Consider the following 21,717-nt stretch of genomic DNA (forward strand, 5'->3'; position numbering starts at 1 on the left):
GGGAAATGACTCCAAGAATAGAAGAGGCTACTCCCTAAGAAGGATTTTTAGGTTGTTTCACTTCTTCAGGGCAAGCTCAGGGCAAGAAAGCTGTAAGTGGTGCCCAGCTCAGAGGAGGGAGCTTTAATTGGGGCACCAAGAGAGAAAGGAAGACTTTCTAAGTCTCATGAGCAGAGCAAGATGCGAGACCAAGTTCTTAGCTCTAACTCTACCTATAGTCTTTTTGAAAGTGACTCAGTCTGAGTAATGGGACTTTCAGCCTACTCTAAAAAATGGAGAGATCACCATTAACTCATTCCATAGGAACCAAACAGTGGGAGCAACAGTGGACTAGGAATCAAGATACCTGGGTTCTAGTTCTGGCTCTGTTAGTGAAACTTCAAGTAATCTTAGACAAATCAAACTAACTTACCTGGGCTTTCGTCTCAAGTAGGAAAAACACCTTTTACTAATGTAAAAGCATTTTTTAAAAAAACACTAAAATGATTTACAAAGGTAAAGTAGCCCTAAAATCATAGATTTCTCCTGCTAACCTGCATTCCGTTGACCCCCTACATAAGGACAGCCCTGATTAATGAGGAAGAGGGAAAGACTATCAAACAGTATTTCTATTTCCTCCCGGAACAGTTACCTGTCGGTACCAGAGTATTGGATCCACCTCTGCCTGTCGGCCACACTCAGCACCTGTCTTAGCCTCAGAAGCCTCCTTGCCTAGGTGGCTGGCCTCATTCAGCTTCACTTTAAGTCCTTCTGGGGCCTGGCTGGGGAGTTTGGACGAGTCATCTAACTTGGGAATAATGACTGATTTGGCAGCGTCAGCCCCTGGCTCTTTGGCTTTGCCAGGTCCTGACTTCACCAGGTCTGTCAGGCTGGGGGCCTTGGTGAGAGTTGGTGGAATTGACGGCTTTTGCTTCCATTCTTCCTTGAGTGCTGCCTCCCGTTCTTTCAGGCCCATCTCTGTCTTCTTTTCCAGTCCCCGCTGTTGCTGCTCCAAGCTCTGCCGTTTCTGCTGTTCTTCATACTGCTGCCGGTATGCTGTGTTAGTGCTCAGGAGGTGGGTGTGGTAACTCTGGTCACTGTAGCCATAGGGGGGCACATAGGCATATTGGTTATAGTATAGCGACTGCATATACATGTTGGGACGTTGCTGGATGACGGAGGGTTGCTGACTGGAACTGCTCAGCTCTGGTTTCTTTTCCTCACAGACATCATTCTTCACTTTTCCCTCTATGCTCTCAGACTCTTCATCCTTTTTTGTCTTCAGGGCCTGGTTCTCTACTCCTGACTGGCTGCTGGGGTTCAGAGCCCCAGGGCTGGACTGTGTGTAACTTGGAGAGTAGTAACTCTCAAAGCCTTGGTAATATGGTGACTCTTTGCTCTGTGGCTGAGGAGGGAAAAGAGTTTTCTTAGCTCCTTCCTTAACCAACTGTTCAGGGTCCTTTGACTTGACACTGTCCACTTTGCCCTCCCCATCCTCCCCAGCATCAGAGATGTCAGAGTAAGCAGGACTGTTGGTTTTGACTGAACTGGCTTCAGCTCCATTCTGGGTCACTACATGTAAGGGAGTCATGGGCTGGGTAGGGGTGGTGCTATCTAGGCGGCTACTGCCTCCAATTGAAGGACTGGGGGCATTGTCTGTGAAGCTGTAGATCTTGTCAGCTTCAGCCTTGATGCTAGCTAGTCGGCTTTGGTGGGGGTCTGATGAGCCGTTTAGGAGCCCTTCCATTTTCATCCCCTCTCCTGATGATTCCCTGAATGGGCTTTTGCCTTCTTCTGCTCGACACACCTTCCCAGGGGTCAGAGGACTTTCAAGTTCCTTTGAAGACTCCTTCTTTTTTTTGTCTTTCTTTTTCTTGTCCTTGGCTGGAGTCAAGGCAGGGTTGACTGTGAAAGGTTCTCCCATCACAGTGGGCTTGGGCTGAATGGGTTTGAGTTGGGGGCTGTTGGGCATGGCTTGGACCACTGTGGTGGTCAAGCCTGAGGAGGAGCCTGGGCTTGTTGCTGTGAAGGTGGCTGTCTGGAAAGTGTAGATTTGCTGCGGGGGGATGGCAGGGGCAATGGGCCTGGCTGACTTTAAGCTCTTGGAAGGAATCTTTTCAGGCTTCAAACTAGAGGGTTTTTTACATTTTTCTTTTTCCATACACTTCCTTTCCAAAGAATCAAAGGCATCATTGCTTGTTTCATCCATTACTGAGGGTCCATCATCAGAGCCATCATTGGATAAGGCCCCTAGGTCTGTGTCCCCTTCCCCACTCAACTTTTTCTTACAGAGTCCTTTTGTGCTGAATTTGCTTGAAGGAGAAGGGCTATGGGGCTCTACGAGCCGAACTTTGGGGGTAGCTGAGCGGGCAGGGGACAAGGAACCTTTTTGTGAGACAGATGCACCATTGCAGCTCCCAAGGTCTGCATGTAGGGTGGGCTCCTCTCCATACTCACTGTCTCCATCTGCTTCTGGCTTGCTGTCATCATCTGTATGAGCATGAGCTTGGTGGTACTTAAGTCCGTTGATGTGCTTGTACTTTTTGTTGCAGTTTGGGTGGGGACAGTCAATCAGGACTGGGGAGGGACAATTTCTGTCTAAAACAGTGGGTTCCCCCTTGGTCCCAGGAAGGGGGCCAGTGGCTGAGCCCATGGAATTCGTACGGACACGTTTGCTCCCTTTGGAGTCCTCTGAGCTAGAATTCAGCTCCATGTCTGAAAGCGGTTTGTTCTTCCGCTTATTAGCTGAGGAAGGGCTGGCTTTGACATCCTCAGAGGTGCTACTGGCAGGTGGGCGATGCTCTGAAGAATTTTGGCTGCCCCGACGGCCTTTGCTATTGGCTCCTGCTCGAGTTTTGCTGCTGCTGCTGGTCCCTTTGCTGTCAGACGCTGTGGCTGTCTCATTGACAGGTGTGTTACTGTTGGGACGCATACGTTTGCCTCTACCCCGACCATTGCGCATCTCCAAGTCACTGGTAGGGGAGTCACAAAACCTGGGCAAAGGACAAGCACAACAGGATATTATTAAGAAGAGAAAACATCTTAAAATCACTTTAGCTGCAGGCTCCAGAAGAACTGTCCAGATGGTAACTATCATTTTCAATGAATATGATTTGTTAAAGAAACTTTTGAAAGCGTGGGAAATGCATTAAGTGGTGAGCTCTTAGGATGTTATCTGCATGCATGCATGTAATGTTGTAAATTATTCCCCAACATTTGGGTTCCCCAAACCCTGGCAGACTGGAAACTAATATTAGGAACAAGCTGTAGGGTGCCATTCACTGAAATGTCAACCTTAAGGTCAAATTGCAACTTGATAAGGTCCTTGTGAAACCTACATTGTCTAGTGGAGTTTATAAAACTGAAAATGTTCTTGAGTTTAAACTTCTAAGAGATAGTACCATTGAAAAACATCATCAGTGAATGTTTATTTACCCATAGTCAGACTCTATGGCCTTGGTCTCAACAAGACTACAGGTAGAAGCCAGAATTCAATAATTCCAGACAATGGCTTAAATACGATCTCCCAATTCCTACCCAACCCATCAACAGCTAATTCATTTCTTCTTCTTCTTTTTTTTTTTTTAAGATTTTATTTTATTCTTTTTTCTCCCCAAAGCCCCCCAGTACATAGTTGTACATTCTTCATTGTGGGTCCTTCTAGTTCTGGCATGTGGGATGCTGCCTCAGCGTGCTTTGATGAGCAGTGCCACGTCCGCGCCCAGGATTTGAACCAATGAAACACTGGGCCACTTGCAGCAGAGTGCGCAAACTTAAACACTAGGCCACGGGGCCAGCCCCTCATTTATTCTTCTCCAATGCCAGATGAATATAGTGCCTTCCCTTGTCTCTACATCATAATGTCCTTTAAAAGCTAGGTGTCTTTTTTTTTTTTTAAGATTTTATTTTTCCTTTTTCTCCTCAAAGCCCCCTGGTACATAGTTGTGTATTTTTTTTTTTAGTTGTGCGTCCTTCTAGTTGTGGCATGCAGGATGCCGCCTCAGCATGGCCTGATGAGTGGTGCCATGTCCACGGCCAGGATCCGAATGGGTGAAATGCTGGCCCACCGAAGCAGAGGGCGTAAACTCAACCACTCGGCCACAGGGCCGGTCCCCAAAAGCTGGGTGTCTTTTAAAAGCTATCCAACTCTAGCAGGATAAAGGTAAAAGGTCACTCACTGATCAGGGTGGTTCAGACTAATACAAACTAAAAAGCTGTAGGGTGCTTACCTGGGGGGTGCCCAATCATGCCGTGTACAGTCAAGAAGTGTACCTACATATGTCTTGTTCCTCCATGTTACATTCACCACCAACATTCCTGGAAGACAAGATGACTCAGATATAGACAAGAGAAACCCTGTTGGCCACCAATAAGAGTATCTTCCATTTGAGTAGCATTTTGACTCCTGTAGGAGGGTTTAGGGGGTGATCTGGGTCCCAATGGGACAAACAGTTCTATAGGAACTGCCTGTAACACTACTGCAGTCCCTTAAGATGGGCAATAATTGCAAAGATTTCATGGTTCAGGTAAGGCACATTTTCTTAACTGAAAAAAATTATGCAGGGGCTGGCCCAGTGGCACAGTGGTTAAGTTCGCACATTCTGCTTTGGTGGCCCATGGTTTGCCAGTTTGGATCCCTGGTGCGGACATGGCACTACTCAGTAAGCCATGCTGTGGCAGGCATCCCACATATAAAAGTAGAGGAAGATGGGCATGGATGTTAGCTCAGGGCCAGTCTTTCGCAGCAAAAAGAGGAGGATTGGCAGCAGATGTTAGCTCATGGCTAATCTTCCTCCCCGCCCCCACCAAAAAAAGCAGTATTTCAAACATACTAAAAAAAATAAAGGAGAACCTAAGAAAAACTCATGTACCTATCACCTAGTTGAATGGATTTATAAGATTTTGTGCCATACTTGCATCAGATTTCTGTTGGGTTTTTTTGCTGAGGAAAATTAGCCCTGAGCTAACATCTGTGCCATTCTTCCTCCACTTCAAATGTGGGTTGCCACCACAGCATGCCCAACAGGTGGTGTAGGTCTATGTCCGGGATCCAAACCCACAACCCCAAGCCATTGAAGTGAAGTGTGCCAAACAATCACTATGCCACGGGGCGGGCCCCCAGATTTTTTTTTTAAAGAAGAAAACATTATAGTTGGAAAGCATTATTTACTACATTTTCAAACTTCCCATTGATGGGATCATGCTGGGGGTGTAACTTACCTTTTTCACTTAACATTACAAATTTGAGATTTATCTATGTTGACATGAAAAGCTTAATACATTTATTTTAACTGTGCTCAAATATATCATTGTAGATTTGACTACAATTTATACATTCTGTTGATGGACATTTAGGTTTTTGGCACACTTTTCACTCTTAAATGACATCATAATAAACATTCCTGACATGTTCATTTTACTTAAAAATGCTTTTGAATAGATGCCATATTCCAAAATTCAAAGGATAAAAAAAATGCAAAGAAGATATAATATACATAATATATAATATATATAAAATATATGTTATAATATATAACATATAATACATATAATATATATTATATACAATATAAATATTATATATAAGATATAATGTACATAATATAAAATGAAATGTCCCTCCTATCACTATTCTTCAGCCTTCCAGTTTCCCTATTCAGAAACAGCCATGGATATTCATGTATTCCTTCAGACATATTTTATACATTTATAAGCAAATAAGTTTATATATTCTTCCTCAAATGGTAGCAGTATACACAGAATGTTCTGTACATTTTTCGTGTAACCATATATTTTGGAGCATTTCATGTAAGTACACATAGAACTACTTGATTCTTTTCAATGGATGTATTTGAATGATTTCAAATCATACCATAATTTATTTAATCAGTCCCCTGTTGATGGACATTTCGGTTGCCTCACTCCTCTGCTGTTACAAATAATGCTGAATGAATAACCTTGCACAAATGTTTTATCTTACTTACACAAATATGTCTGTCAGATAAATTTCTGTAAGTAATATTGCTAATCACAGAGCACTTGTATTTGGATTTTTGATAAATACCGCCAAACTGCCCTCAAAGAGGATGTACTCATTTATACACCTATCAGTAGAATGTGAGAACAACTATTGTTCTTTCTCTTTGGCAACAGAGTACCCTCAACTTTTTGATCTCTGCCAATCTGACAGGAGAAAAATCATGTTTTATGCAGTTTTAATCTAATGTTTCTTATTGAGTTTATACATCATTTCATTACAAGCTATCATTATGAGATATCTGTATTTCCTTTCTAGTGAACTGTCTGTTCTTATCCTTTGCTCATCTTTCTACTGAATTATTTGTGACTCTTAATATACTACAGTAAGCCCTTTGACTGTAATATGAATCAGATATTTCTCCCTGGTTTGTCATTTGCTAATGGTGCTTAATGCTTCAGAAATTATTTACTTTCATGTTGTTACATTTATCAGTCTTTTATGGATTCAGAGTTTTTTGTCATATTTCAAAAGGTTTTCACCATTCCATCACTTTATTAACAGTATTTTCTTACGGTTTCTTTTAGTACTTTTATGGTTTAATTTTTTATATTTAAATCTTTGATCCATCTGGAATTCAACCTGGTATAGAAATGTCTGACATAGACTTACCCTTTTCATTTTGTTTTTGTGGCTTATCTTCTAAAATATTTTTGGTTAGTTTTACATTTTAAGAAAGTCAAATATATTAAGCTCTTCCCTTATGGTTTGTGCTCTTTATGTCTTATCACAAGGTCATAAATATGAGATATTTTAAAGGTATCTTTACCAAGCTAAGAATGGTTTTTACATTTTTAATGGTAGAAAAAAATGTAAAGGACAATAATACTTTATGTGATGCGAAATTATATGAAATTCAAATATCATTGCCCATGAGTAAAGTTTTATCAGAACATAGACACTTAATTATTTATGCATTGTCTACGTCTGATTTCACACCACAAGGCAATCTTAAGTATGCAGCAGAGGCTGAATGGCCTGCAAAGCCCTTTACAGAAAAAGTTCACCAAGCCCCACTGTAGATCTGTTTTCTTTTCTAATATAAACATTTAAAACCATAAATTTCCCTCATAGCCTACTTCATTCCACAAGTTTTGATGTTCTCCTTATCATTTAGGTCAAAACATTTTCTAGTTTCCTTGGTGATTTGTTTTTTTTGAGGAAGATTAGCCCTGAGCTAACATCTGCTGCCAATCCTCCTCTTTTTGCTGAGGAAGACTGGCCCTGAGCTAACATCCATGCCCATCTTATATGTCTTATATCACATATGACCATTTTATATGTGGGACGCCTACCACAGCATGGCTTGCCAAGCAGTGCCATGTCCGCACCTGGGATCTAGGCTGGTGAACCCCGGGCCGCCAAAGTGGAACATACGAACTTAACCGCTGTGCCACCAGGCCGGCCCCTGAGTTTTTTTTTTTGATCCTGGGGTTACTTAGAACTGTGTGCTGTCAAATTTTCAAATACTTGGGAACTTTCCAGACATCTCTTTGTTATTGATTTCTTTTTTTTTTTTAAAGATCTTATTTTTTTCCTTTTTTTTCCCCAAAGCCCCCCAGTACATAGTTGTATATTCTTCTTGTGGGTCCTTTTAGTTGTGGCATGTGGGATGCTGCCTCAGCATGGTTTGATGAGCAGTGCCATGTCCACGCCCAGGATTTGAACCAACGAAACACTGGGCCGCCTACAGTGGAGCACATGAACTTAACCACTCGGCCATGGGGCCAGCCCCTGTTATTGATTTCTAATATAATTCTACTGTGCTTAAAGAACATACTCTATATGATTTCAATTCATTTACATTTATTGAGAAGTGATTTATGGTCTAAAATGTGTTCTATCCTGAAAACATTCCATGTGCACCTGAAAAGATATTTTAAAATATGTATTTTGCAGTTGTTGGGTGTTCTATAAATGAAAGGTCAAATTAATTGACAGTGTTACTCAAATCTTCCTAATCTCTACTAATTTTGTCTTCTTTTTATTAATTACTTGCCCCATTCTTGCTTACTGGAACTCCTATTTATATAGAAGTTGGACGTTCTAGACTAATCTTTCTTATCATTCCATCCCTGTTTTCCACTTCTTGGTCTTTTAGTTCTATACTCTAAGGGATCTCCTTCATCTTCTAAGTTATATACTGAATTTTTCATTTTTACTATTGTATTTTTAACTTAAAAAAAAGCATCCTGTTCTTATTTCATGGCTGCAATACAGATGTTTAGTTATAATATCTTTTGAAATCTGTTTCTGCTTTCTCAATAGTTGTTTTCCTCTGAGCTCTTTTTTTCTGTTTGTTTTGGTCTATATACTCTTGTTTTTCAAGTTTTCCTCAAAAGCTTGGTGATCTTTGGATCCGTTCATATTTAAGTGAAAGGTATAAAAATTGGACTAGAAGTACTATGTGTGGGTCATTCCATTAAGTCATCATTATAAATATTGGTAGGGGTTTTTTCCTTCCTTCCAGGGCTTGTCAAATCCCCCGGAGAGGACCTCTTCAATCCTTAGCTCGCTGCCCGCTTTTCTATGTGTTATATGAACCTTCAGTTAGTCCTCAGTACAGCATCCTGCCTTCCTCTATGTCCAGTGTCCCTGAGTCCAGAGCTGCTCTGGTTGAAACTCTCCAGAGTGTAAACATCAGTTTTCCGCTGTAGTGGCAGAGGGGCAGGTGCACGGCTGTGTAGGACGAGGATAAAAATGTAGAGCTTTTGCTTCTTGTACAGACTTTCAGCCAATCTTCCTGTTTCCCAAATTCCCTGTGTTCAGAGGTACTCTATTTCCAATTCCTTAATTTTTCTAGAAATCTGTGGTGCAAACTCCTTATTTCTTGGCTCTCCATCCTCCCAACTTCAGGTGAAAAGCAAACAAACAACTAAAAAACTGAGTTTTCGTTTTTTCAGGTTTCTTATATCAGCACTAGTTTCCAAAGTTCTACTGATTATGCCTGTCTGCAGTAGACAGTCTGTTTTTTTTTAACTTGTGAGTTTATACCTTAAAAACAAAATACTTTTACTAACATTTGACTGGATTATAAAGGGGGAAAGTGGGAGGTAAACATGTACGTTCAATCTACCATGTTTAAGCAGAAGACTGGATTTACTTTTATTTACCTGTTTGGTATACTTGGAGTGGACAACCTACCTAAATAGTTGTTTCTTTTTTTATTTTTATTTTATTTTTTTTATTGAGTTAATGATAGGTCACAAACTTGTAAAATTTCAGTTGTACATTATTGATTGTCAGTTGTGTTGCAGGTGCACCACTCTACCCCCTGTGCCCACCCCCCACCCCTCTTCTCCCCTGGTAGCCACCAATCTGTTCTCTCTGTCCATATTTTTAAATTCCTCATATGAGTGGAGTGATACAGAGATTGTCCTTCTCTCGCTGGCTTATTTCACTTAACATAATTCCCTCAAGGTCCATCCATGTTGTTGCAAATGGAATGCTTTTGTTCTGTTTTGCAGCTGAGTAGTATTCCATTGTATATATATACCACATCTTCATTATCCATTCATCTGTTGATGGGCACTTAGGTTGCTTCCATGTCTTGGCTATTGTAAATAATGCTGCAATGAACATTGGGGTGCATAGAACTTTAGGAATTGCTGACTTCAAGCTCTTTGGATAGATACCCAGTAGTGGAATGGCTGGGTCATATGGTAGTTCTATTTTTAATTTTTTGAGGAATCTCCATACTGTTTTCCATAGTGGCTGCACCAGTTTACATTCCCACCAGCAGTGTATAAGAGTTCCTTTTTCTCCACAACCTCTCCAACATTTGTTACTACTAGTTTTAGATATTTTTGTCATTCTAATGGGTGTAAGGTGATATCTTAGTGTAGTTTTGATTTGCATTTCCCTGATGATCAGCAATGATGAGCATCTTTTCACGTGCCTATTGGCCATCCGTATATCTTCTTTGGAGAAATGTCTGTTTATGTCTCCAGCCCATTTTTTGATTGGGTTGTTTGATTTTTTGTTGTTGAGTTGTGAGAGTTCTTTATATATTATGGATATTAAGCCTTTGTCAGATATATGACTTGCAAATATTTTTTCCCAGTTAGTGGGTTGTTTTTTTGTTTCAATCGTGTTTTCATTTGCCTTGAAGAAGCTCTTTAGTCTGATGAAGTCCCATTTGTTTATTCTTTCTATTGTTTCCCTTCTCTGAGAAGGCATGGTGTCCGAAAAGATCCTTTTAATACTGATGTCAAAGAGTGTATTGCCTACAGTTTCTTCTAGAAGGCTTATGGTTTCAGGTCTCACCCTTAGGTCTTTGATCCATTTTGAGTTTATTTTGGTGAATGGTGAGAAAGAATGGTCAATTTTCATTACTTTACATGTGGCTTTCCAGTTTTCCCAGCACCATTTGTTGAAAAGACTTTCTTTTCTCCATTGTATGCCCTCAGCTCCTTTGTCAAAGATAAGCTGTCCATAGATGTGTGGTTTTATTTCTGGGCTTTCAATTCTGTTCCATTCATCTGTGCACCTGCTTTTGTACCAGTACCATGCTGTTTTGATTACTGTAGCTTTCTAGTATGTTTTGAAGTCAGGGATTGTGATGCCTCACGTTTTGTTCTTTTTACTCAGAATTGCTTTAGCAATTCGGGGTCTTTTGTTGCCCCATATGAATTTTAGGATTCTTTGTTCTAATTCTGTAAAGAATGTCATTGGGATTCTGATTGGGATGGCGTTGAATCTGTAGATTGCTTTAGGTAGAATGGGCATTTTAACTATGTTTATTCTTCCAATCCATGTACATGGAATGTTTTTCCATCTCCTTATGTCGTCATCCAATTCTCTCTGAAAGGCCTTGTAATTTTCATTGTATAGGTCCTTCACTTCCTTAGTTAAATTTATCCCAAGGTATTTTATTCCTTTTATTGTGATTGTGAATGGTATTGTGTTCTTGAGTTCTTTTTCTGTTAGCTCGTTATTAGAATATAGAAATGCTACTGATTTATGCAAATTGATTTTATACCCTGCAACTTTGCTGTAGTTGTTGATTACTTCTAACAGTTTTCCAATGGATTCTTTGGGGTTTTCTATATATAAGATCATATCGTATGCAAACAGCAAGAGTTTCACTTCTTCCCTCCCTATTTGGATTCCTTTTATTCCTTTTTCTTGCCTGATTGCTCTGGCCAGGACCTCCAGTACTATGTTAAATAAGAGTGGTGATAGAGGGCATCCTTGTCTCGTTCCTGTTTTCAGGGGGATGGCACTCAGTTTTTGCCCATTGAGTATGATGTTGGCTGTGGGTTTGTCATACGTGGCCTTTATTATGTTGAGGTAGTTCCCTTCTATGCCCGTTTTCTTCAGAGTTTTTATCATAAATGGCTGTTGGATCTTGTCAAATGCTTTCTCTGCATCTATTGAGATGATCATGTGGTTTTTATTCCTCAGTTTGTTGATGTGGTGTATCATGTTGATTGATTTGCAGATGTCGAACCATCCCTGTGTCCCCTGTATGAATCCCACTTGATCATGATGTATGAACCTTTTGATGAGTTGCTGAATTCTGGTTGCCAGAATTTTGTTTAGAATTTTTGCATCTATGTTCATCAGCGATATTGGCCTGTAGTTCTTTTTATCGTGGTGTCCTTGTCAGGCTTTGGTATCAGCATGATGTTGGCCTCGTAAAATGGAAGTGTTCCATCCTTCCTAATTTTTTGGAATAGCTTGAAAAGGATGGGTATTAAATCCTCTCTCAAAGTTTGGTAGAATTCCCCAGGAAAGCCATCTGGTCCTGGGGTGTTATTCTTTGGGATGTTTTTGATTGCTGTTTCAATCTCTTTCCTTGTGATTGGTCTGTTCAAATTGTCTGCTTCTTCTTGAGTGAGCTTTGGGAAATTGTAGGAGTCCAAGAATTTATCCAGTTCCTCTAGGTTATCCATTTTGTTGGCATGTAATTTTTCAGAGTATTCTCTTATAATCCGTTGTATTTCTGCAGAGTCTGTTGTTATTTCTCCTCTTTCATTTCTGATTTTGTTTATTTGAGCTTTCTCCCTTTTTTTCCTTGTAAGTCTGGCTAGTGGGTATGACAGTCTTCTTGGGTTTGTCAATTAACCAGCTCTTTGTTTCATTGATCCTTTCTACCGCCTTTTTCCTTTCAATAGCATTTATTTCTGCTCTGATTTTTATTATTTCTCTCCTTCTGCTGACTTTGGACTTTGTTGGTTCTTCTTTCTGTAATTCAGTTAGGTGTAGTTTAAGATTGCTTATTTGGGATTTTTCTTGTTTGTTAAGATATGTCTGTATTGTGATGAATTTTCCTCTTAATACAGCTTTTGCTGTATCCCATATGAGTTGGTACTGCATGTTATCAGTTTCATTTGTCTCCAGGTATTTTTTGATTTCTTCTTTAATTTCTTCAATGATCCATTGCTTGCTCAGTAGCGTATTGTTTAGTCTCCACATCCTTGTGCCTTTCTCAGCTTTTTTCTTGTAATTAATTTCTAGCCTTATAACATTATGATTGGAGAAGACGCTTGTTATTATTTCAATTTTTTTAAATTTGTAGAGGTTTGCCTTGTTTCCCAACATACGGTCTATCGATGAGAATGTTCCATGTGCACTTGAGAAGAATGTGTATTCTGCTGTTTTAGGATGAAGCATTCTATAAATGTCTATTAAGTCCAATTGTTTTAGTTTTTCATTTAGCTCCACTATTTCCTTGTTGATTTTCTGTCTGGATGATCTGTCCATTGATGTAAGCGGGGTGTTGAGGTCCCCTACTATTATTGTGTTGTTTTTAACATCTTCCTTTAGGTCTGTTAATAGTTGCTTTATGAACTTTGGTGCTCCTGTGTTGGGTGCATAGATATTTATAAGCATTATTTCTTCTTGATGAAGTGTCCCTTTGATCATTATATATTGTCCTTCTGTGTCTCTCTTTACCTGCCTTATTTTGAAATCCGTTTTGTCTGATATAAGTATTGCAACACCTGCTTTCTTTTGCTTGCTATTAGCTTGAAGTATTGTCTTCCACCCCTTCACTCTGAGCCTGTTTGTCCTTGGGGCTGAGATGTGTTTCCTGGAGGCCACAAATTGTTGGATCTTGTTATTTAATCCATTTTGCTACTCTGTGTCTTTTTATTGGAGAGTTCAATCCATTTACATTGAGGGTGATTATTGATCCATGTGGACTTAATGCTGTCAGTCTGTCGCTCGTTATTTGGTTTTCCTGCATTACCTTTGTTTCTTGTCCTGTGTGTTTTAGCCTACCCATTGACTACTGCAATTTCTTATGCTGGGTTTCTTAGATTTTTCCTTATTTATGTTTTGTGGCTCTGTTCTGTTTTTTAGTTTAGTGGCTACCCTGAAGTTTGTATTTAGAATCTAGTGTATAATATAGTCTATTCTCTGGTGGTCTCTTACTTACTTGGCCTAGACTAATTTAGTCCCTTTCCTCTTCCCCTCCTAAATTATTATTTTCATTTCTTATTCCAACTCATGTTAGGAATTTGTAATTAGGGTGATAAGATCGTCTTTGCTTTGCTGGTTTCCTCACCTTTACCCTAATGCTATAGTTGAATATTTGCTATCCTATTCTGGTTCTATCTATCTGTCTCCCTACTCTGCGGTTTGTGACCCCTTTCTCCCTTTTTTTCTTTTTTCAGGTATGACAGTCTTCTTGAGGATTTCTTGTAGTGGAGGACTTTTGGTTACAAATTCCCTTAACTTTTGTTTGTCTGGAAAAGATTTAATTTCTCCCTCATATCTGAAGGATATTTTTGCTGGATAGAGTATTCTTGGCTGAAGATTTTTATCTTTTAAAGTTTTGAATATGTCACTCCATTCTCTCCTAGCTTGTAAGGTTTCTGTAGAGAAATCTGCTGAAAGTCTGATAGGAGTTCCTTTGTAGGTTATTTTCTTCTGTCTTGCTGCCATGAGTATTCTTTCTTTGTCTTTCATTTTTGCCAGTTTTACTACTATATGCCTTGCAGTAGGTCTTTTTACATTGACAAATCTAGGAAATCTGAAAGCTTTCTCCACACACATTTCTCCCTCAATCCCTAGATTTGGGAAGTTCTCTTCTATTATTTCATTAAGCACAGTTTCTGTTCCACTGTACTTTTCCACGTTCTCAGGAATTCCGATGATCCTTAAAGTCCTTCTCCTCATTGAATTTGCTATTTCTCTGATATTTTCCTCATTTTTTTAAATCCTTAGTTCTCTTTTTTCCTCTGTCTGGAGACATTCAGCCTGTCTATCTTCGATTATGCTAATTTTCTCCTCTATGGTGTCTACCTGGGCATTCAGGGAATCTGTATTCTGTTTTATCTAGTCCACAGTATTTTTCATCTCTAGTAGTTCTGTTTGATTCTTCTTTACAGTTTCAATCTCTTTTGTGAAGTAACTCCGGAACTCGTTGACTTGTTTCTCTATCTTTCCCTCTACCTCATTGAGTTTTTTGATGATAGCTACTCTGAATTCATTTTCACTTAGTTTACCTATTTCCAAGTCCTCAGGACTTAATTCTGTGTTTTTATTGTTTTCCTTCTGTTCTGGAGCTTTTATAAATTGCTGGATGGTGAAGGAGTGGTTTTTGTGCATGATGGTAGTATGTGGTTGCAGTTGCAGCCCATTGCCACTAGATGGGGGTCAAGAGCTGCACGTTCTGAGCTCTCTGCCTTCAGGCAAGATGGCGGAGCCCAGCGAGGGTTGAGGGAGGAGGGGCGGTTTCTCTTGTGCGCGGATCTGGATTCCTATCAGCTCTCGGTCTCTGGTCTCCCGGGGCCCTGGCTTGATGGGGTCCCCGCACACGGAAGCTTTCCCCTGTCAATGGGTTTCCACTACACCGGCGGCGGGAGTCCTGGGCAATCCCCCAGTCGCACGGCCCTTCCCCTGCTCCTTCCCTCACCCGTGGCAGCAATCCCAGTCTCTACGGGAGGGAGCGAAGTTGTCTCCTACCCTGTTTCAGCTCCTCCGAGGCCGGCAGCAGCCTCTCTGTCTTCTGTCGTCTTGGTGCTGTAGGTCTCTGACAGTCTGGCATTAGGTTTATTGGCTGAAATTCAGTTTTTCCAATCCTTTGTTGTAGTTTGGAGGCGAGAGAGTCCCAGGTCAGCTCACCCTGCCATTTTGCTCCACCCCTTCTCCTCTAAATAGCTGAGTTTCTAATTAGAAGTTCTCTAATTCAGGAAAACTATCACCTATTATATACTCATTTATTGTCTCTCTGCCATTCTTTCATTCTTTGTGTTTTCTAGGACTCATATTCAATGTGTCAGAGCCTCTCAAGCTATTATCTGTATCTTTAAGTTGATCTCTCATATATCTTTTTCTCTTTGTGCTTGATTCTTCCAATCTATAATTTTTTCTTTGACTATATGCAGTTTAGTCTTTATCTAAGGTATTGAGTTTTTTAAAAAAATTCCAATGACTATAATGTATAGTTATATTTCAATGACTATTTCTCATTTCCAAGATTTTAAACTGTTTTTTTGTTGTTGTTTTCAAGTTTTGTTTTTGTGAGGAAGATTCACCCTGAGCTAACATCCATTGCCAATTGTCCTTTTATTTTGCTTGAGGAAGATTAGATTAGCCCTGAACTAACATCTGTGCCAATCTTCCTCTATTTTGTATGTGGGATGCTTCCACAGCATGGCTGATGAGTGGAGTAGGTCCACACGCAGGGTCCAAACCCAAGAACCTCAGTCTGCCTAAAGTGGAGTGTGCGGCACTTTAATCACTCAGCCATGGGGCTGGCCCCTAAACTGGTTAATTTTTCCTATCTACATGACATTATTTAATTTCTGGCTGTTTGGGTCATAGTTTTATTTTATTTATTCATTTTTTTTGCCTAGGATGATCTGCCCTGAGCTAACATCTACTGCCAATCTTCCTCTTTTTTTTGTTTGAGGTAGAGTTGCCCTGAGCTAACATCCATGCCAATCTTTCTCTATTTTGTACATGACTTGCTGCCACAGAATGGCAGCTGACAAGTGGTGTAGGTCCACACCTGGGATCTGAAACCATGAACCCCGGGCCGCCAAAGTGGAACACACCAAACTTAACCACTAGGCCACAGGGCTGGCCCCCATAGTCTTATTTTTAATACATTATTATTATTCTGTTTCTCTTTAAGAATTCTAAATGTACTTATTACAGTTTGACTGCACCATACATGTGCATTCAATTCCTGATGGTTACATTTTTTTTTCTTTAAAGATTTTATTTTTCCTTTTTCTCCCCAAAGCCCCCCAGTACATAGTTGTATATATTTTAGTTGTGGGTCCTTCTAGTTGTGGTACATGGGATGCCACCTCAGCATGGCCTGATAAGCGGTGCCATGTCTGTGCTCAGGATTTGAACTGGCAAAACCCTGGGCTGCTGAAGCAGAGCATGCAAACTTAACCACTTGGCCACAGGGCCAGCCCCCGGATGGTTACATTTTTGAAATTAATTTTCAAATTTTGAGGGGCTGGCCCAGTGGCGGAGTGGTTAAGTTTGCGTGCTCTGCTTTGGTGGTCTGGGATTCGTGGGTTCAGATCCTGGGCGTGGACATACACACTGCTCATCAAACCACGTTGTAGTGGCATCCCACATAGAAAACAGAGGGAGACTGGTAGAGCCACTATGGAAAACAGTATGGTGATTTCTCAAAAACTAAAAATAGAAATACCATATGACCCAGCTATCCCACTACTGGGTATCTATCCAAACAACTTGAAATCAACAATCCAAAGTGACCTATGTACCCCTATGTTCACTGTAGCACTATTCACAATAGCCAAGACATGGAAACAATCCAAGTGCTCTTCGACCAATGACTGGACAAAGAAGATGTGGTATATATATACACAACGGAATACTACTCAGCCAATAAAAAAGAGACAAAATCATCCCATTTGCAATGACATGGATGGACCTGCAAGGTATTATGTTAAGCGAAATAAGCCAGACTGAGAAAGACAAATGCTGTATGATTTCACTCACATGTGGAAGATAAACTAACACATGGACAAAGAGAACAGTTCAGTGGTTACCAGGGGAAGGGGGTTGGAGGGTGGGCACAGGGGGTGAATGGGAGCACTTACATGGTGATGGACAAGAAATAATGTACAACTGAAATTTCACAATGATGTAAACTATTAGGAACTCAATAAAAAAAATAATAAAAATAGAGGAAGATTGGCACAGATGTTAGCTCAGGGCCAATCTAACTCACAAAAGAAAAAAAAAACACGTTTTTTGAGATAACTGTGGATTCACGCAGAGTTGTAAGAAATAAGAGAGAGATCTTATCTACCTGTTAGTCAGTTTCTCCCAATAGTAACATGTTGCAAAACTATAGTATAAAATCCCAACAAGGAATCTGACATTGATACAATGAAGACACAAAATATTTCCATCAACACAAGTATACCTCATGTTGCCCTTTTATAGCTATACTCACTTCCCTCCCACTCCCACCCCTCCTTAACTCCTGGCAACCTCTAATCTGTTCTACATTGCTATAATTTTATCACTTCAAGAATCTTACATAAATGGAATCATATAGTATATAAGCTTTTAGGGCTGTTTTGTTTCCTACTAGTATATAATTCTCTGGAGATTGATCCAGGTTGTTGCATGTATCAAGAGTTTAGTCCTTTTTATTGGTAAGTGGTATTCCATGGTACGGATGCACCAGTTTGTTTTACCATTCACCTGCTGAAAGACATCTGGGTTATTTTCAGTTTTGGGCTATTATGAATAAAGCTGCTACAAATGTTTGTGTAGAGGTTTTTGTGTGAACATAAGTTTTCTTCTCTCACTGATAATTACCCAGGAGTGCAATTACTGGGTCATATTGTAGTTGCATATTTAGTTTTATAAGAAACTGCCAAACTGTCTTTCAGAGTGGCTGCACCCTTTTATATTCTTACTGGCAACGCATGAGAAAGCCAGTTTCACTGCATTCTTGCCAGTAGTTGGTGTTAACTCTATTTTTTAAATCTTAGCCATTCTAATAGTTGTGTAGTAATGCCTCATATTGTAGCTTTAATTTGCATTTCCCTAAGTGGCTAATGATGTTAAATATCTTTTCACGTGCTTATTTGCCATCCATATTCCTCTTAGGTGAAATGTCTTTAGACGATTTTCTGATTGGATTGTTTTCTACTGTTAAGATTTGAGAGTTCTTTATATATTCTAGACACTAGTCCTTTGTTGCATATTTTCTCCTACTCTGTAGCTTGTCTTTGCATTGTCTTAACCGAGTCTTTCACAGAACACACATTTTTAATTTTGATGAAATACAATTTATCAATTTTCCCTTTTATAGATCATGTTTTTGGTGTCAAGTCTAAAAACTCTGCCTAGCCCTACTCTTGGCCTACTGAAGATTTTCTGCTAGGTATTTTTCTAAAAGTTTTATGTTCAAGTCCTTGATCCATTTTGAGTCAACTTTTGTATGAGATTCCTTTTTTTCTTTTTGGCGTATGGTGTCCACTTGTTCCAATATCACTTGTTGAAAAGGCTATTTTTCATCCTAAGAATTGCCTTTGCATCTTTGTCAAAATCAGTTGGGTGTATTTGTGTGTCTATTTCTGGATTCTCTGTTCTGCTCCATTGGTCTAAGTGTCCATGCTTCTGCCAGTATCACACAGTCTTGATTACTGCTGACTATATAATGAGTCTCAAAATCAGGTAGTCTGATTCTTCCCACTTTATTCCTCTTTTTCAAAACTGTTTTACTTCTTTGGCCTTTCCATATAAACTTTAGAATAATCTTGTCTATATCTACAAAATATCTTGCTGGAATTTTGATATGAATTGTATTAAGCTTGCATATCAATTTGGGAAAAACTGACATGTTTACTATGTACTTCCCATTTATTTAGATCTTCTTTGATTTACTTCATCAGCATTGTGTAGTTTCAGCATACAAATCTTGCAGACGTTACACCTAAGTGTTTCATTTTTTTGAGCTATTACAAATGGTATTATATTCTTAATTTCAGTGTCCATGTGTTCATAGCTGGTATATAGTAGATATACAATTAATTTCTATATGTTTATCTTATATTCTATGACTCAGCTAAACTCACTTATTAGTCCTGGGAGTTTTTTGTATATTCATTGGGGTTTACTATTGTAGACAATCACATAATGTGCAAATAAGTACAGCTGTATTTCTTCTTTTCTGATCTGAATGTCTTTCATTTCCTCTTCTTCTCTTACTAGCTACAACTCACAGCACCATGCTGAGTAAAGACTGGTGACAGCAGAGCAGAAATCCTTGCCTTGCTCTTGATCTTAGGAGGGAAGCATTAGTCTTTTGTCATTAAGCATAGTTCAGCTCCATTCCTAGGATATATGAGGCAGAAAGAAAACCCAGTAAACTCACCACCATGTTGTTCCTCAAGTCTTGAGGTCCCTGGCCAGTCTCTCTTTTTGTCTCCAGTTTTCACAGTCTTCTTCTATTTGTCTTATATATAATGTACAGAGTTTTTAGTTGTATTTAGTGGGAGAAATAGGGAAAAGTATGTCTACTACATCTTCCCTAAGGTGGAAGTCCTCATTAATTTTTATTGGTTAACTTTCTTAGCATTAGATTTCTATTACATAAAATTTTGGTTTGCAAGCTCTTTTTGAGTGGGATGTTTTTGCTACTAATTTTCCTCCTTCTTGGTTTAATAGTTTTGCAATTTCTTCCATCTAGTCCCCTAAGAACCTAGGCTGAACAGGTCCTTTACTGGCTCATACCATTAGAAGAAACTTAGGATATCACAGTCCTAATCACTGAACCAGCAGGCAGCTTGACATACTTCTTCACCACTCCTTAGGCCTCCCTCCTCCCCACTCAATTAACTTTTTAAAGCCTCCTTTCACGAGGCTACTTGGGGGTTGGCATCTCACTCCCCTGGCTTCCAGTTCTATCTCTTTATGGGGCATTTTCAGTATCTAGTTACCACTCAGGAACTCATCTCTCAGGCACCATTCTCTGTCCCCAGATCTGGAGATCAGCAGGCCCACAGCTTCAGCCTCACTCAGTGACTTACATTGCTTCTATTTTTGGTCAATGAAGATGGTTATTTTGTTTCTGAGCCCAAATATATTCTTTGACTTTCACTTTATATATTTTACTCCTTGCTACATGTTTGGAACAGAGAGGATATGTCAAAAGTTTGAACACAGTAAGTCATCTTACTGATTCGAAGTCCCAAGGTACATTTTCTATGTAATGTATCCAGAAAATCAGTCTGAGGACTCTAGAATGAGCCTTTTGTTTGTCTTTTGTCATACACTAATAAAATACTATTTTATTCAGCACTCCCAGGGCCTGTCTGTAGCAACTCACCTATATTGATTTTCTTCTTTGATGTAGACTGCTGTCTAAAGATCATTGGACTTGGAGTCAGAAAACCTTAGTCCAAATCCTCGGTCTGTTACAGTGTAACCTTGGACAAGTCACTTAACCTCTATCAATCTCAGATTTTTAATCAATACTACAGGATTAAAACAAATAAATAAGATTATTAAATTAGATAACTAGCCCATAGTATGTTTTCAATAAATCAATACAAAGAGAGGGCTTAGACAAAACCATGGAGCATCAGGACCTGAGCCCTGAAACTCTTGGGCGTGGCTTTAAATAAGACCTTATTTAGCTCCTGTTCTGTTTGGAATTAGATTTAGGATGCTCTATCATAAAACCAGATCAGACAAGGGAGCTAAAAAAAAAAATTATCCTACCAGAAAGACTCAACTTAATAAAATTAGGGCAGGAAAGAACTTTGGTTTAGACAATTAGAGTCTAATTAAACATTTATTGAACATCTAGTATTTGCTAGGTGTTTTCATACTCATTATCTTATCGAATATTCACAGTCTTAAATCACTTTTTGAACAAGGCAGGCCATAAAGAGAAAACAAAATCCTATCAACAATCCTGTCATGTAGGGATTGTTAAAAGTACTTTGCAAATAAGGAAATGAAAGCCCAGATAGGTTAAGTAATTTATCAAAGGTCTCATTATTTATTAGTGGTCAGATCTTTAAGGCATTACACAGCTAGCTATCTCTAATGGATTCTGATTCTCTTTACACAATTTCCTTAAAATGTCCCTTTATCTTCACCTTAGATAAAAGACATAGACAAGGTTGCAAGAGGGCATCCAGAGGGGAAAAGGGCAGGATTCCTATCTCTTTCTAGTGCCCTGGCATCTTAAGGGAAATGGCAAACCTAAGAAAGTAATAAGGCTAAATTCTCTCTGGCTCTTAGAAAGGGAATTGAAATGGATGTCTCCTCCCAGTGATGGGCTGCTCTGATTACTGCACAGCCAATTTGAACAGGAACAGAATCCATTTATTTCTACACAAGGTAAGACTCAGAGGTAGGCACCTCATTAATAAGAGCAGATGAGCACAGCTGTATGTAGAGAGCAGGCATACAATCAGAAGACGAATGTTATTCCTACTCCTGAAACAGCTAGGCAGGAACACACGTTTATATATCTGTCTTCTTCCTGTAGTATAATCTGCAAACCTTAGCAATAATGAATGAGCCGAAAAAAAGACAGGTCAGATAGAGTGCTGGAAATAGGGAAGGAGAAGACAAAAAATTCTAACACAGAAAAACAAAATGAAGGCTTGTTTAAATGTCAAAGCAAACACATTTTTTTGAAGTGTAACTCTCTTCCTACAAGGTTCTGAGTTGAGACAGCTGAGAGAGTAAGAGGACAGGAAGGAGAAAGCTGAAAATAACACGTA

At 39.4% G+C, this 21,717-nt stretch overlaps 1 protein-coding gene across 2 annotated transcripts in view; it reads right to left on the bottom strand.

Moving 5' to 3' along the window:
• ZNF609 (zinc finger protein 609) overlaps window positions 1–21,717 on the bottom strand; it is a 204,249-nt gene that overhangs the window by 5,796 nt on the left and 176,736 nt on the right. For both annotated transcript variants that reach the window (XM_044764729.2, XM_044764727.2), the window contains 2 exons: window positions 4,209–4,296; window positions 632–2,972 (listed from right to left, as the gene is read on the bottom strand). In XM_044764729.2, coding sequence (XP_044620664.1) covers window positions 632–2,972; window positions 4,209–4,296 — 2,429 coding nt within the window. The remainder of the gene's footprint in view (window positions 1–631; window positions 2,973–4,208; window positions 4,297–21,717) is intronic.

Source organism: Equus asinus, chromosome 2, assembly GCF_041296235.1.
Source record: "Equus asinus isolate D_3611 breed Donkey chromosome 2, EquAss-T2T_v2, whole genome shotgun sequence".
Classification (NCBI taxonomy): Eukaryota; Metazoa; Chordata; class Mammalia; order Perissodactyla; family Equidae; genus Equus; species Equus asinus.